This window comes from Bos indicus, chromosome 4 (assembly GCF_029378745.1).
Source record: "Bos indicus isolate NIAB-ARS_2022 breed Sahiwal x Tharparkar chromosome 4, NIAB-ARS_B.indTharparkar_mat_pri_1.0, whole genome shotgun sequence".
NCBI classification, from domain to species: Eukaryota; Metazoa; Chordata; class Mammalia; order Artiodactyla; family Bovidae; genus Bos; species Bos indicus.
In genome coordinates this window covers 102,707,388-102,722,358 of record NC_091763.1, presented here as the reverse complement: position 1 = coordinate 102,722,358, position 14,971 = coordinate 102,707,388, and the positions used below count along the sequence as shown (strand labels likewise).

The 14,971-nt window shown below is 42.9% G+C and overlaps 1 protein-coding gene across 3 annotated transcripts in view; it reads left to right on the top strand.

Moving 5' to 3' along the window:
* Positions 1-14,971, top strand: part of SVOPL (SVOP like) — a 106,943-nt gene that overhangs the window by 32,650 nt on the left and 59,322 nt on the right. For all 3 annotated transcript variants that reach the window (XM_019959155.2, XM_070788221.1, XM_070788220.1), the window contains 3 exons: positions 3,220-3,345; positions 4,404-4,532; positions 12,909-12,982. In XM_019959155.2, coding sequence (XP_019814714.1) covers positions 3,220-3,345; positions 4,404-4,532; positions 12,909-12,982 — 329 coding nt within the window. The remainder of the gene's footprint in view (positions 1-3,219; positions 3,346-4,403; positions 4,533-12,908; positions 12,983-14,971) is intronic.

Here is a 14,971-nt window from a genome sequence, read left to right as displayed (position 1 = left end):
CACATTACTTTTTTCTTTTATAGCTCTTACTACTTTCTGAAATATTCTTGCTGTTTTAAAAATAGACTCCCTTGGTGATGAAATAGTTACCCTGTAAGTGGCCCCCCAAAGGGTCTTTTAAAGTATTATCTTCTCTCCATCTCTGTGAGGTGGAATGGAGTTATCATCTATTCTTCATCTTCCACTGGGAAAATAATGCTCACGATAACACTCGGACCTGTTTTAATTCCCAACTCATGAGGGTGGCTGCCATGCTCTTTGTTGATATAAAATAATCTCAAGATAAATTTTTCAGGACAGAAAGCAGAATTGAGAAATATTTATACTATGTTACCATTTTAAGCAAAGAACAAAATGTATCCTCATTAGCTTGTATATGTTTAGAACAGGGGAGGTTCTTGACATTGTACAGGAGACAGGGATCAAGACCATCCCCAGGGAAAAGAAAAGCAAAAAACCAAAATGGCTGTCTGGGGAGGCCTTACAAATAGCTGTGAAATGAAGAGAAGCAAAAAGCAGAGGAGAAAAGGAAAGATATAAGCATCTGAATGCAGAGTTCCAAAGAATAGCAAGGAGAGATAAGAAAAGCCTTCCTCAGGGATCAATGCAAAAGAAATAGAGGAAAACAACAGAATGGGAAAGACTAGAGATCTCTTCAAGAAAATTAGAGATACCAAGGGACCATTTCATGCAAAGATGGGCTCGATAAAGGACAGAAATGGTATGGACCTAACAGAAGCAGAAGATATTAAGAAGAGGTGGCAAGAATACACAGAAGAACTGTATAAAAAAGATCTTCACGACCCAGATAATCACGATGGTGTGATCACTCACCTAGAGCCAGACATCCTGGAATAGGTCTAAGGTCAAGTGGGCCTTAGAAAGCATCACTATGAACAAAGCTAGTGGAGGTGATGAAATTCCAGTGAAACTATTTCAAATCCTGAAGGCTGATGCTATGAAAGTGCTGCACTCAATATGCCAGCAAATGTGGAAAACTCAGCAGTGGCCACAGGACTGGAAAAGGTCAGTTTTCATTCCAATCCCAAAGAAAGGTAATAACAAAGAATGCTCAAACTACCGCACAATTACACTCATCTCACATGCTAGTAAAGTAATGCTCAAAATTCTCCAAGCCAGACTTCAACAATACGTGAACCGTGAACTTCCAGATGTTCAAGCTGGTTTTAGAAAAGGCAGAGGAACCAGAGATCAAATTGCCAACATCTGCTGGATCATGGAAAAAGCAAGAGAGTTCCAGAAAAACATCTATTTCTGCTTTATTGACTATGCCAAAGCCTTTGACTCTGTGGATCACAATAAACTGGAAAATTCTGAAAGAGATGGGAATACTAGATCACCTGACCTGCCTCTTGAGAAACCTGTATGCAGGTCAGGAAGCAACAGTTAGAACTGGACATGGAACAACAGACTTGTTCCAAATAGGAAAAGGAGTATGTCAAGGCTGTATATTGTCACCCTGCTTATTTAACTTATATGCAGAGTACATCATGAGAAATGCTGGGCTGGAAGAAGCACAAGCTGGAATCAAGATTGCCGGGAGAAATATCAATAACCTCAGATATGCAGATGACACCACCCTTATGGCAGAAAGTAAAGAAGAACTAAAGAGCCTTTTCATGAAAGTGAAAGAGGAGAGTGAAAAAGTTGGCTTAAAGCTCAACATTCAGAAAATGAAGATCATGGTATCCGGTCCCATCACTTCATGGCAAATAGATGGGAAAACAGTGCAAACAGTGGCAGATTTATTTTTCTGGGCTCCAAAATCACTGCAGATGTTGACTGCAGCCATGAAATTAAAAGACGCTTACTCTTTGGAAGGCAAGTTATGACCAACCTAGATAGCATATTGAAAAGCAGAGACATTACTTTGCTAACAAAGGTCCGTCCAGTCAAGGCTATGGTTTTTCCTGTGGTCATGTATGGATGTGAGAGTTGGACTGTGAAGAAAGCTGAGTGCTGAAGAATTGATGCTTTTGAACTGTGGTGTTGGAGAAGACTCTTGAGAGTCCCTTGGACTTCAAGGAGATCCACCCAGTTCATCCTAAAGGAAATTAGTCCTGGGTGTTCATTGGAAGGACTGATGCTGAAGCTGAAACTCCAGTACTTTGGCCACCTCATGCAAAGAGTTGACTCATTTTAAAAGACCCTGATTCTGGGAGGGATTGGGGGCAGGAGGAGAAGGGGACGCCAGAGGATGAGATGTCTGGATGGCATCACCGACTCGATGGGCGTGAGTTTGAGTGAACTCTGGGAGATGGTGATGGACAGGGAGGCCTGGTGTGCTGCTATTCATTGGGTCGCAAAGAGTTGGACACGACTGAGTGTCTGAACTGAACTGAGAACAGCTTCAGAAGGATGGGAGAAACTGGTGATACTGGTTTCTTCTGAGAAGAGGAACTGGATGGAAGGAAACTGGGAGAAAAGAGGAATCCATTTGCAGTGCTCTCCTTTGTACCTTGAGTTATGAACCAGTGACTGCATTTATTCAAGAAAAGAAAGTCTATGTCTTGGGCCTGAGGTGTTTTTAAACTTTGATGGCATTGCTGTCCCCCTGTCTTGCTGAGCCTCCTACCTGTAGACAAGCAAACGGAGTCATGGAGAAGTGAATAACTTCACCAATTCATCCAGTCCTGGAGGTGGGGCCGCTCCTCAAGCAAAGCCTCTGTCCCATCTCATCCTCTTACAATGCAGGTTGAGGCGCTCCTGGAGTGGGGGTATGGAGTGCATGTAATCCAGTTCAGTTGCTCAGTTGTGTCTGACTCTTTATGACTCCACGGACTGCAGCACGCCAGGCTTCCCTCTCTGTTACCAACTCCCTGAGCTTACTCAAACTCATGTCCATCAAGCTGGTGATGCCATCCAACAATCTCATCCTCTGTCATCCCCTTCTCCTCCTGCCTTCAATCTTTCCCAGCATCAGGGTCTTTTCCAACGCATCAGTTCTTCACATCAGGTGGCCAAAGTATTGGAGTTTCATCTTCAGCATCAGTCCTTCCAGTGAATATTCAGGACTGACTTCCTTTAGGATGGACTGGTTGGCTCTCCTTGCAGTCCAAGGGACTCTCGAGTCTTCTCCAACACCACAGTTCAAAAGCATCTATTCTTTGGTGCTCAGGTTTCTTTATAGTCCAACTCTCACATCCACATGTGACTATTGGAAAAAAGGAGGGCTTTAACCTTCCTTCTCTCCCCTAGGTTTTCTGGCTGGCTGGCTCCCTGCTCATCATCGGCCTGGCCTCCGTGGTCGTCCCCACCATCGGGTGGCGCTGGCTTATCCGTATTGCCTCCATCCCTGGCATCATCCTCATCATGGCCTTCAAGGTGATGAAGCTTGCGGGCTCCCTCTTGACCTCCCCTTTGGTTGGCCCAGTGGCCTTCTTGGCCTACAGATATCTTTCTCACGCCCAGGATCTTTCTCCTTTATTTAAGTATCTGTCTCTGTCGGTTTATGAGAAAAGGGTGTTTTGGCAGATTTAATGCACAAGCCCAGTCATGAAGCTGTGAATGCAGGATATGTTTGGGGGAGATCAGGCAGGCAGTGAATTGTAGAGTGAGGGGTGCTGGGGGGAGGCCAGCTGGAAAGACAGGCCTGTGTCCAGGTTACAAAGAGCCTGGAGGACCAGGGGCCCTGGCGATGTGGCAAGGGTTGCATGCTGGGAAACAGGTACTGGGTTTTGTGGAGGCTGGTGGGAGGGAAGATGGAAAAGGTCAGAAAAGCAGTTAGAAACAATCAGATTAATCCTGGTAGGTGATGAGGATGACCTGAACTGCACTCTGGCTGGGGAATGGGGAAGAGGATACTGCTGGGGGAGATGCTTTGCTGAGGAAGAAGCCACTGGTCTTCATCGGGGGAGGCACCAAGAGCAGGGGGCCCTTCAAGTTGCTTCTCAAGGTCCTCGTGTCAGTGGAAGGCTGTGCTGTTTTCTGAGTGTGGTGTTCAGAGTATGCCACCATCAGTGGGTCGAAGCCCTCTGTGATTGGGATGGTTCCTGCACTGTGGAGAGTTCTTGGGTTCCTGGGGAGGGCCTAGGTGATGGAGGAGTAGAAAATCAGTAAAAAGTAAAGCAGTAGAAAGAGCCCTAGGAGGCAGGTCTTTACAGATTGGGTGTAAGAATTTCATTGTATTAGGTTGGTTGGGCCAAACTGGCGTGCAGCTTAGTCTCAATCCACTGTCACCCTAGACGGGACGATGGCAAGGAGACGGCCACTTCTCATTCTCACAGGACTGCACGAGTGCACCTGCTGTATTCTTGCCACAAAGCTCGCTGCATCCTTACTTCTCTGGAAACTGGGATGGTGTAGTGTATGAAACTGTGATGGTCGTATCTCTGGGGTCCACAGCAGTTGCAATTCTGATGTTCTTTGTCACCTATGCCCAGTTTATCCCTGAATCTGCTCGGTTCAATGTCTCCACCGGGAACACTCAGGCTGCCCTGGCTACACTGGAACGCATTGCCAAGATGAACCGCTCAGTCATGCCGGAGGGGAAGCTGGTGGAGCCCATCCTGGTGAGTCGTTCTCCAACCAGGGGTCACCAGAAATCCCCTTAGTGGTGGAAGGGGAGAGGGAAGGGGACCTGAGCCCTCCAGGGGCAGGACTAGGAAAAGAATGGAGGAAAATGAGCCTAAATCCAGCTCCGCCTTGAGCCTGGTGGAGCCAAGTAACGCAATATCACTTTTTCCCCCCCAAATTTTATTGAAGTATAGTTGGTTTACAATGTTGTGTTTAATTTCTGCTGTACAGCAAAGTGACTCAGTTACATATTTTTTCATAATTCTTTTCCATTATGGTTTATCATAGGCTATTGAATGTAATTCCATGTGGTATACAGATGAGGCAGTCAACATCTGCCAATCCTGGATTTCCAATCCTCCTTGCCCCCCGCCCCCCTCAACAACCACAAGTCTCTCCTTTATATTTGCGGGTCTGTTTTGTTTCATAGATGAGTTCATTTGTGTCATATTTTAGATTCCACATGGAAGTGATACATTTGTCTTTGACTCAAACTTCACTTAGCATGGTAATCTCTAGGTCCATTCCTGCTGCTGCAGATGGCATTATTTCATTCTTTTTAATGGCTGAGTAGTAACCCACTGTGTGTGTATATGTGTGTATACACACACACACACACACACACATTACACCACATCTTCTTTATCCACTCATGTATCAGTGGACATTTGGGTTGTTTCCATATCTTGGCAATTGTAAATAGTGTTGCAATAAATACTAGGGTGCATGTATCTTTTTGATTTATAATTTTGTCTGGCTATATGCCCAGGAATGGGATTGCTGGGTCATATGGCAATTCTATTTTTAAAGTATTTTAAGGAACCTCCATACTAATTTCCTTAGTGGCCACACCAGTTTACATTCCCACCAACAGTGTAAGAGGATTCTCTTTTCTCCACATCCTTTCTGGCATTTATTACTTGTAGACTTTTTATTGATGGCTGTTCTGCCTGCCTGCCATCACTTTCCTCATCAACAAAATGGAAATAACAGCATCTGTCTTACAGAGCTAGTCACATGTTATTGCCACACTGTTTATAGCCGAGAGATTGTTTTATAATTTTATTTTCCTTGTACTGGCCTCGTCTTACTGATACCAACTGTATAAACCTCATAAATGATTTTTTCAAAGCAAAATTTGGCATTTAAATTCTATTTTTAGGGTCATTATCGAGAGTTATTGACGTTTTTTACTTTTTTATTGTTGTCAAAGTCAATTTTTACAGTTCCTTTTTTGTCTCCCTCCCCTTTGTGTTGGGTTAATTTGGTTTCTTATTTAATATGTAAATGCTGGATCTGTGTGTGTTTAATTGGATATAAGAAGCATGGAACAGATCTAGCTTTGCCATATCCAAATAACTAACACTGATGTATTTTTATTGACTAATCCATCCCCTATGTATTTAAATTTATTGCTGAATATTATGTTCTAAACAAGCTTCCCATGTGGTGCTAGTGGGAAAGAACCCACCTGCCAATGCAGGAGACTCAAGAGATGTGGGTTTGATCCCTGGGTCAGGAAGATCACCTGGAGAAGGAAATGGCAACCTGCTCCAATATTCTTGCCTCGAGAATCCCAGAACAGAAGAGCCTAGTGGGCTGTGGGCCATAGAGTCGCAAAGAGTTGGACACGACTGAAGCAACTTAGCAGGCATGTTCTAAATATTAGGTTTGTTCAAATATATATGGGATTTATTATATACTAGAACATTAGTTGTTGGTCTAATGTAACAATTATAGTATTTTATAATAAGTTTTCTTACTTATAAAGTACGTACTCATTATCAAAGTTCTTTTTCAGAATTTTCCAAGCTATTTTCTCAGGCCTATTTTTCATTGCTGTTGCTGCTGTTGTTCAGTCACTAAGTTGTGTCTGACTCTTTGTGATCCCATGGATTGCTGCACACCAGGCTCCCCTGTCCTTCACTGTCTCCTGGAGTTTGCTCAGACTCAGGTCCATTGAGTCAGGGATGCTATCTAACTATCTCATCCTCTGCAGCTCCCTTCTCCTTTTGCCTTCAGTCTTTCCCAGCATCAGGGTCTTTTCCAGTGAGTAAGTTCTTCGCATCAGGTGGCCAAAATATTGGCATTTCAGCATCAGTCCTTCCAATGAATATTCAGGGTTGATTACCTTTACAATCGACTGATTTGATCTTGCAGTCCAAGGGATTCTCAAGAGTCTTCTCCAGCACCCCACTTTGAAAACATCAGTTATTGGTCCTTGATGGTCCAAGGCTTATGGTCCAATTCTCTACCATACTTGACTACTGGAAAACCATAGCTTGACAGTACAGACCTTTGCTGGCAAAGTGATGTCTCTGTTTTTTGATATGCTGTCTAGGTTTGTCATAGCTTTCCTTCCAAGGAGCCAGCGTCTTTTAATTTCATGGCTGCAGTCATCATCTGCAGTGATTTGGGAGCCCAAGAAAATAACTGTCACTGCTTCCACTTTTTCCGGTTCTGTTTGCTGTGAAGTGATAGGACCAGATGCCATGGTGTTATGTTTTTGAATATTGAGTTTTAAGTCATCTTTTTCACTTTCCTCTTTCACCTTCATCAAGAGGGTCTTTAGTTCCTCTTCACTTTCTTCCATTAGAGTGGTATCATCTGCATATCTGAGGTTGTTGCTATGTCTCCTGGCAGTCTTGATTCCAGCTTGTGATTTAACCAGCTCAATATTTCATGTGATGTTCTGTGTATATAAATTAAATAAGTTGGGTGACAATGTACTGCCTCAATGTACTCCTTCCCCAATTCTGAACCAGTCAGTTGTTCCATGTCTGGTTCTTAACTGTTGCTTCTTCACTTACATACAGATTTCTTAGGAGACAGGTAAGCTGGTCTGGTAGTCCCATCTTTTGAAGAATTTTCTACAGTTTTTTGTGATCTACACAGTAAGAGGCTTTAATGTAGTCAATGAAGTATGCTGTAATTAGTAATGTAGGAATGTAGTCTGTAGTAAGTAATTAGTAAGCAATGTAGTCTGCTTTAATGAAGCAGAAGTAGATGTTTTTCTGGAATTTCCTGCTTTCTCTATGATCCAACAAATGTTGGCAATTTGAACTCTGGCTTTCTAAACCCAGCTTGTACATCTGTAATTTCTCAGTTCATATTCTGCTGAAGCCTAGCTTGAAGGATTTTGAATATAACCTTGCTAGCATGTAAAATGAGCACAGCTACACAGTAGTTTGAACATTCTTTGGCATTGCCTGTTTTTGGAATTGGAATAAGAACTGACCTTTTTCAGTTCTGTGGCCACTGCTGAGTTTTCCAAATTTGCTGACATATTGAGTGCAGCACTTTCACAGCATCATCTTTTAGGATTTTAAATAGCTCAGCTGGTGTTCCATCACCCCCACTAGCTTTGTTTATAGTGATGCTTCCTAGCCCACTTGACTGCATACTCCAGGATGTCTGATTCTAGGTGAGTGGCCACATCATTGTGGTTATCTGAGTCATTAAGATATTTTTTGTATAGTTCTTTGTATTCTTGCCACCTTTTCTTAATCTCTTCTGCTTTTGTTAGGTCCTTACCCTTCCTGTCCTTTAGCATGCCCATCCTTGCATGAGATACTCCCTTGATATCTCCAATTTTCTTGAAGAGATGTCTAGCCTTTCCCATTTTGTTGTTTCCCTCTATTTCTCTGCATTGTTTGTTGAAGAAGGCTTTCTTATCTCTCCTTGCTATTTTCGGGAACTCTGCATTCATTTGGGTGTATCTTTCCCTTTCTCCCTTGCATTTCACTTCTCTTCTTGTCTCAGCTGTTTGTAAAGCCACCTCAGACAACCACTTTGCCTTCCTGCATTTCTTTTTCTTTGGGATGGTTTTGGTTACCGCCTCCTGTACAGTGTTACAAACCTCCATCCATAGTTCTTCAGGCACTGTCTACCAGATCTAATCCTTTGAATCTATTCATCCTGTCCACTATGTAATCATAAAGGATTTGCTTTAGGTCATATCTAAAAGGCCTAGCAATTTTCCCTACTTTCTTTAATTTAAGCCTGAATTTTGCAATAAGCAGTTCGTGATCTGAGCCACAGTCAGCTCCTGGTCTTGTCTTTGATGACTGTATAAAGCTTTTCCATCTTCAGCTGCAGAGAATATCATCAATCTGATTTCAGTATTGGTTATATGATGATGTCCATGTGTATAGTCATCCCTTGTGTTGTTGGAAAAGGGTGTTTGCTGTGATGTATGTTTTCTTGACAAAATTCTGTTAGCCTTTGCCTTGCTTCATTTTGTACACCAAGGCCAAATTTGCCTGTTACTCAAGGTATCTCTTGACTTCCTGCTTTTGCATTCCAATCCCCTATGCTGTTAATTTGTTATTTTTTTGGTGTTAGTGCTGGAAGGTCTTATAAGTCTTCATAGAACCATTCAACTTTGGCTTCTTCTGCATTAGTGGTTGGGGCATAGACTTGGATTACTGTGATGTTGAATGATTTGCCTTGGAAATGAACCAAGTGAACCAACCAAAATTGAATGATTTTTTTTTTTTAGAAGAACTTTAAAGTGAAGTGGGAGTGAAGATCTCTTTAAGCCCCTATTTTCATTTCCTTTGGATATATACCCAGAGGTGGGGTTGCTAGATTCAAAAGCAGAGACATTACTTTGCCAACAAAGGTTCGTCTAGTCAAGGATATGGTTTTTCCTGTGGTCATGTATGGATGTAAGAGTTGGACTGTGAAGAAGGCTGAGCGCCAAAGAATTGATGCTTTTGAACTGTGGTGTTGGAGAAGACTCTTGAGAGTCCCTTGGACTGCAAGGAGATCCAACCAGTCCATTCTTAAAAAGATCAGCCCTGGGATTTCTTTGGAAGGAATGATAATAAAGCTGAAACTCCAGTACTTTGGCCACCTCATGCAAAGAGTTGACTCACTGGAAAAGACTCTGATGCTGGGAGGGATTGGGGGCAGGAGGAGAAGGGGACGACAGAGGATGAGATGGCTGGATGGTATCACTGACTCGATGGACGTGAGTCTGAGTGAACTCCGGGAGTTGGTGATGGACAGGGAGGCCTGGCGTGCTGCGATTCATGGGGTCCCAAAGAGTCGGACATGACTGAGTGACTGATCTGATCTGATCTGATCTGATGGAAGTTCTGCTTTTAATCTTCTGAGGACTGTCCATACCACTTTCCACAGTGGCTGCACCAATCTATGGCAGAGCCTGATCTTGACCCAGCTGTTCCTCCATGCCTCAGATGGGTCCAGGGCAGCAACAGCTCTCCCCACTCACCTCCTCACATCTTACTCCCTCAGGCATTGTATAACCACAACAGGAGGGTGATGTCAAGGGTACAGGTCTTCTGTGTCCTGCACACAAGTCAGAGGTGGGCTTTTCTGGGTGTTCCTGACTTTCCCAGGACATCACTGATGACAAAAGCATTGTAATCCCACTGCCACCTGACCTGGTGCTGGATGTGTTGTGAGATAGAATGTGCTTGCTAAAAATGCAAAAATGAGAATTCAATGCCCCAAACTTCCTCACATTCACAGTTTTCATTTGGTAAGGTGTTCTTACTTTGCTTTGTGGAGTGTTTCCCCTAATTATTCCACATGCCTCAAAACCCACTTGTGAAACAAGAACCTTGAACTTTCTTCCGAAGAATTAAGGATGCTTCTGTTATTCTAATTTTTTTTTTCTGGATTTTGGAAATAAAAGTTTGTGGTTCAGAGGTCAGGACCCTACTATTAGGCAGTATCAGCTCTCTCCTACCTTTCTACCAAGATACTGACAATTACATTTTATCATGCAAAGCATGGTGGGAAGACTAGTTGCTAGGCAACAAGGATTAAATGAAAGAAGTTATTATGCTTTGTAGAAACTGGCACATAATCTCTGGCTGTGAAATTTTGATTGTCAATAGCATAAAAAATAAAATTGGGTTCAGAAAGAGAAAAAAATTTAGAGACAAAACCATGGACAGCTGAATGATCATGAGGGTCTGATTGTAGAGTTTTTTGCTGTGGACCATTTTTTTAAAGTCTTTATTGAATTTGTTACAGTATTGCTTTTGTTTTGTGTTTTGTTTTTTTTTGGCCAAGAGGCCATGTGGGATCTTAGCTCCCCGACCAGGGATCAAACCTGCACCTTCTGCAATGAAAGGTGAAGTCTTAATCACTGGACCATCAGGGAGTCTCTGATGCGTATTTTTTTTTTTTTTTTTAACCCAGTAGTTGCTCCAGGACTGAGGAGCACTGAGGTCCACTTCTCTCCTCTTTCCTTTTTCCCTCCTCGCTCTTCCACCCCTCCTCCTCCATCTCCTATCCCACTGAGTATTAGTTCACTTGGGCTGCCATAATAAAATAGCATAGACTGGGTGTCTTAAACAACAAATATTATTTTCTCACAATTCTGGAGGCTAGATGTCCAATGTCAAGGTGTTGCAGAGCTGGTTTCTTCTGAGGCTCCTTTCCCTGGCTTTTAGATGTCCATCTTCTCCCTGTGTCTCCATGTCATCTTCCCTATGTCTCCATGTCATCTTCCCTATGTGTGTATTCTGACCTCATTTTATAAGGACATCAGTCATATTGGATTACAATCCACCCTAATGACCTCATTTTAGCTCATTTAACTCTTTAAAGACCACATCTCCATTCTCAGTCATCTCTACAACTGCCCCCTACCCTCCTTCCTCTTATATACTTCTCTTCTCTCCCCCTTCTTTCTTTCTCCCCCTTCATTTCTCTTGACTTCAGCTTGCTGCCTCCATCCCTCAGGCCCATTAAATGATCTTGTTCTTCTTCACGGTGGTCTATTGAGCAAGGCCTTGTGAATACAGAGTTGTAAGTGAGGGACCCTGCCTTCAAGTCTCCTAAATCTGGTTAGAGAGGTAAGACTCACATAGGAAAGTATCAATAACATAACAGAACCCAGATGCCTAGAACCAGGCGAGTGGCCTGGGAAGCAGGGTGTGGAGGATCAGAGCAGAGAGGTGACTGTGAGCCAGGTTGGCAGAGCCACCTGCAGGGAGAAGTGGGGCAGACATTGCACACTGAGAGGAGAGGCAGCCTTGGGGAGGAAAAAGGCCAGGAAGGAGGAATGGTGTGAGCTGAGACCAAAGGTAGGGATGAGCAGTGAATTCGGTCACATAGGTGGTTATTAGGATGCTGTGTGGAGGAGGCCAGGCAAGATGCTGTGAGCAGTGGAGCCTCTGCAGCTTCACTCCTGAGATGCTTTGTGGGCTGTCTGAGGGGGGGCCATTCCGTGAAGAAGCTGAATAAGTCCACCCATTTGGGTTGTATAGCCAAAGGTTCAGAACCAAATGACTTATTAGGATAAAATTTATATGTTTATATATAACTCAGCTTTCTGAATCTCCAGTGACACTTGGGGAGGTGAGGGGACATAGTTGTGTCTAAACCCAGGGGACATGGCAGAGAGGCAGGTGGGAAAGACCCAGACTGGCTCTGTCTTCAAACAGCTGTGTGATCTTGGGCAAGTCACTTACCCTCTCTGGGCCATGTATTCTGTGTTGGAAAATATGAGGATAGGGCTGGATCAGAGGTTTTCCAAAGATGAGTGACCAGAGTCCCGAGATATAGAGCAGATGAAAATGGAGTGTCAGTTGCTCGAGTTCACCCCCAGTGAAATCTAGGAGCTGAGCCTGAAAGTCACGGAGGCAGAGGACCTCTGAGTTCTCTGGGAGCTCTTCCTGTGACAACAAAATCCAGGACCCCCAGACCACACTTCTGGTCTCCCTGGTCGGGGTGCCAAGGGTGGGATGCTGTAATCCCAGGTGGATTTGTGAGAAAAGAGTAGTTGGTTTTCAGCTGAACACCCTCCACCTGAAATATTCCTAGCTTTACATAAAAATCCATCACTGCCTAATCCTGTATAACTCAGTCTTATTTTGATCCAAACATAGTTCATAGGCACTGGCTATGGACAAGAACTTTTACTAAAGACACACAAAGAAATTGGACACTGTATCCTGTTTCCAAATTTAGGCCACTTGTTTTTTACATGAATCTCACACTTTTTTAATATTAGGGTTTTTTCATCTTAATGTTAAAAGAATCTCGATCAGTTTCATATTTGTTTTTATATCCTCCTACTTTCTGTACTCTATTCTACCTCTCACCAGTACTGGTGAGAAGGAGAAGAGCGAAAGCATTAGAACCTTAAATTCAGTGGGTCTTGGTACTTGCCAGTGATAAAAAAGTATGCAGAGGCTGATTGACTTAGACAAATGTGTTAAAGCCAGTATTTATGGGTTTGGATGAAGGGTATTCAGGGAGCGGAGTGACCGTCTCTCTGCACAACATTCCCACATTGTTCTTGCTTTCTCTGACCTAAAATATTACAGTCACCTTTGTCCATTCTTAACCCACTTAATCTGTTCTGTCTCCCCCTTTCACTACCCCAGGAAAAGAGAGGAAGATTTGCAGACTTATTGGATGCTAAATATTTACGGACCACATTACAGATCTGGGTCATATGGTAAGAATGGTATTATTTCAAAATTAGGTTTAGGGAGGTTCAAGAGGGACGGGATATATGTATACTTACAGCTGATTCACATTGTTGTACAGCAGAAACTGATACAGCATTGTGAAGCAATTATACTCTAATTAAAAAAAAAAAAAACTAGGTTCAAATAAACAAACATTTTCAGTGGGAGAAAGTCCACTGAAGTAAACTCTTCCTGAGTGCTCTGGGGAGAAAACACAAGGCAGACACCAGGAATGCCTTATTTTTTTGCTTAACACCACAGACCAAAAAAATAGGTATAAAATAACAATATAAAAAGAGAGAAAAAAATCCAAATCATCTATAACCAGTTTTTAAATTTTTTTCATTTGAGTTCTGTACTAAGCTTTTGCAGCCTGGTCTCTTCCCTCATCACAGTCCAGGAACTGATCCTCTGAGGTCACTGAGAGTCATATTCAAAGGAATAGATTCAGTGGCTCTCTCTGTGCAAAGATTTTCTAAATAGGACACAAAAGGTACCAATGCTAAAAGAAAAGATTGATGAGTTTGCCTACATTAAATTAAGAGCCTGAAAAGTATGCCACCAACTGAGAAAAGAAATTTATAGTATATTATGTCCAACAAATTATATATACATGTTATATATATTATTAATATATGTTACTGTGATATAACTTATTTCAACAAGAAAATCATACCTGACCTGGTAGAGAAATAGGCCAGAGACTTGAACAGCCACTTGACAGAAATGTGTATCAGATAAATACATGAAAGCATGGTCAACCTTAAAGTCTCCAGGGAAATACAAATTAAAACCAAATGAGAAACCATTACAAATCCACCTGAATGGCTAAGTTAAAAAGACTGTATCAAGCTTTGAAAGAAAGAAAGTGAAGTCGCTCAGTCATGTCCAGCTCTTTGCGACCCCATAGACTGTAGCCAGAGAAGGTGATGGCACCCCACTCCAGTACTCTTGCCTGGAAAATCCCATGGACAGAGGAGCCTGGTAGGCTGCAGTCCATGGGGTCGCGAAGAGTCAGACATGACTGAATGACTTCCCTTTCTGCCGGGGTCCAGCCCCAGCAGGATCCAGGAGTACCCTCAGAATGACGGCCTAGGCAAAAGGATAGCAAAGCAGAGAGCAGGGCTTGATCTTCCTTGATTAACACAGAAAGCCAATAAAGCTCCTGGCACAGAACTTGCTCTGTTCATGGAGGCCACAGGCGCCCTCTCGGTGGGGTGAGGACGCAGGACGCCCCCTCCCTGGTGAAGACACAGGGCGCCTTCCCGATTGGGTATTAGAAGCCCAGGCAAAAAAGTGAACTCAGAGAGCCCCTGTGCCCCAAGGAGTCATCCTGAAAGAAGAACAGAGAGAGAAAAGGAGGAAAAAGAAAAAAAAAGAACGACACGGGGAGACCAAGCTCCGGTGAGCAAGGCCCATAACTTTATTTTCAAAAGGAACTTTTATACCTTGATTTGTACATAGAGGGAAATGAAAGATGCAAAGTCATACAGAGTCAGCCCAAACATTACATCTGTTTTGTCTTTATCAAAACCAGGATTTTTTCTGCATACCTTTCCCATAAACAATGTTGTGTACCATATCTTCTGGCCTTGGAGGCCTGTGGACATTTTATGACCCTTTTTTGATAAAGGCTGATCAGCCAGAAAACTTGTTTTCCCTTAAAGTGTTTCTTCTTTATTTTTCCCAGCCTCAGAAAGTACTAAACAGAGTTACATTCTCACGGAGCAAAGGTGCAGTGGATCACAACAAAGAAGGAACCAATTAGCTCAAAGGTCTGATGTGGTTAATTCCAAGGCTGCTACTTGTTTTTCTTACATTCCAACTATGTTAACTAACGCACTCCCAGGTACACACTGGATAAGGGATATGGGCACTTGGCAGCAAGCATTGGCCCAATGATGAAGCCCTTTACCAGTACTATCTATTCTAATCATTTTTCATCCCTTAAAGGACTCTATGCTCATTAGGACTTT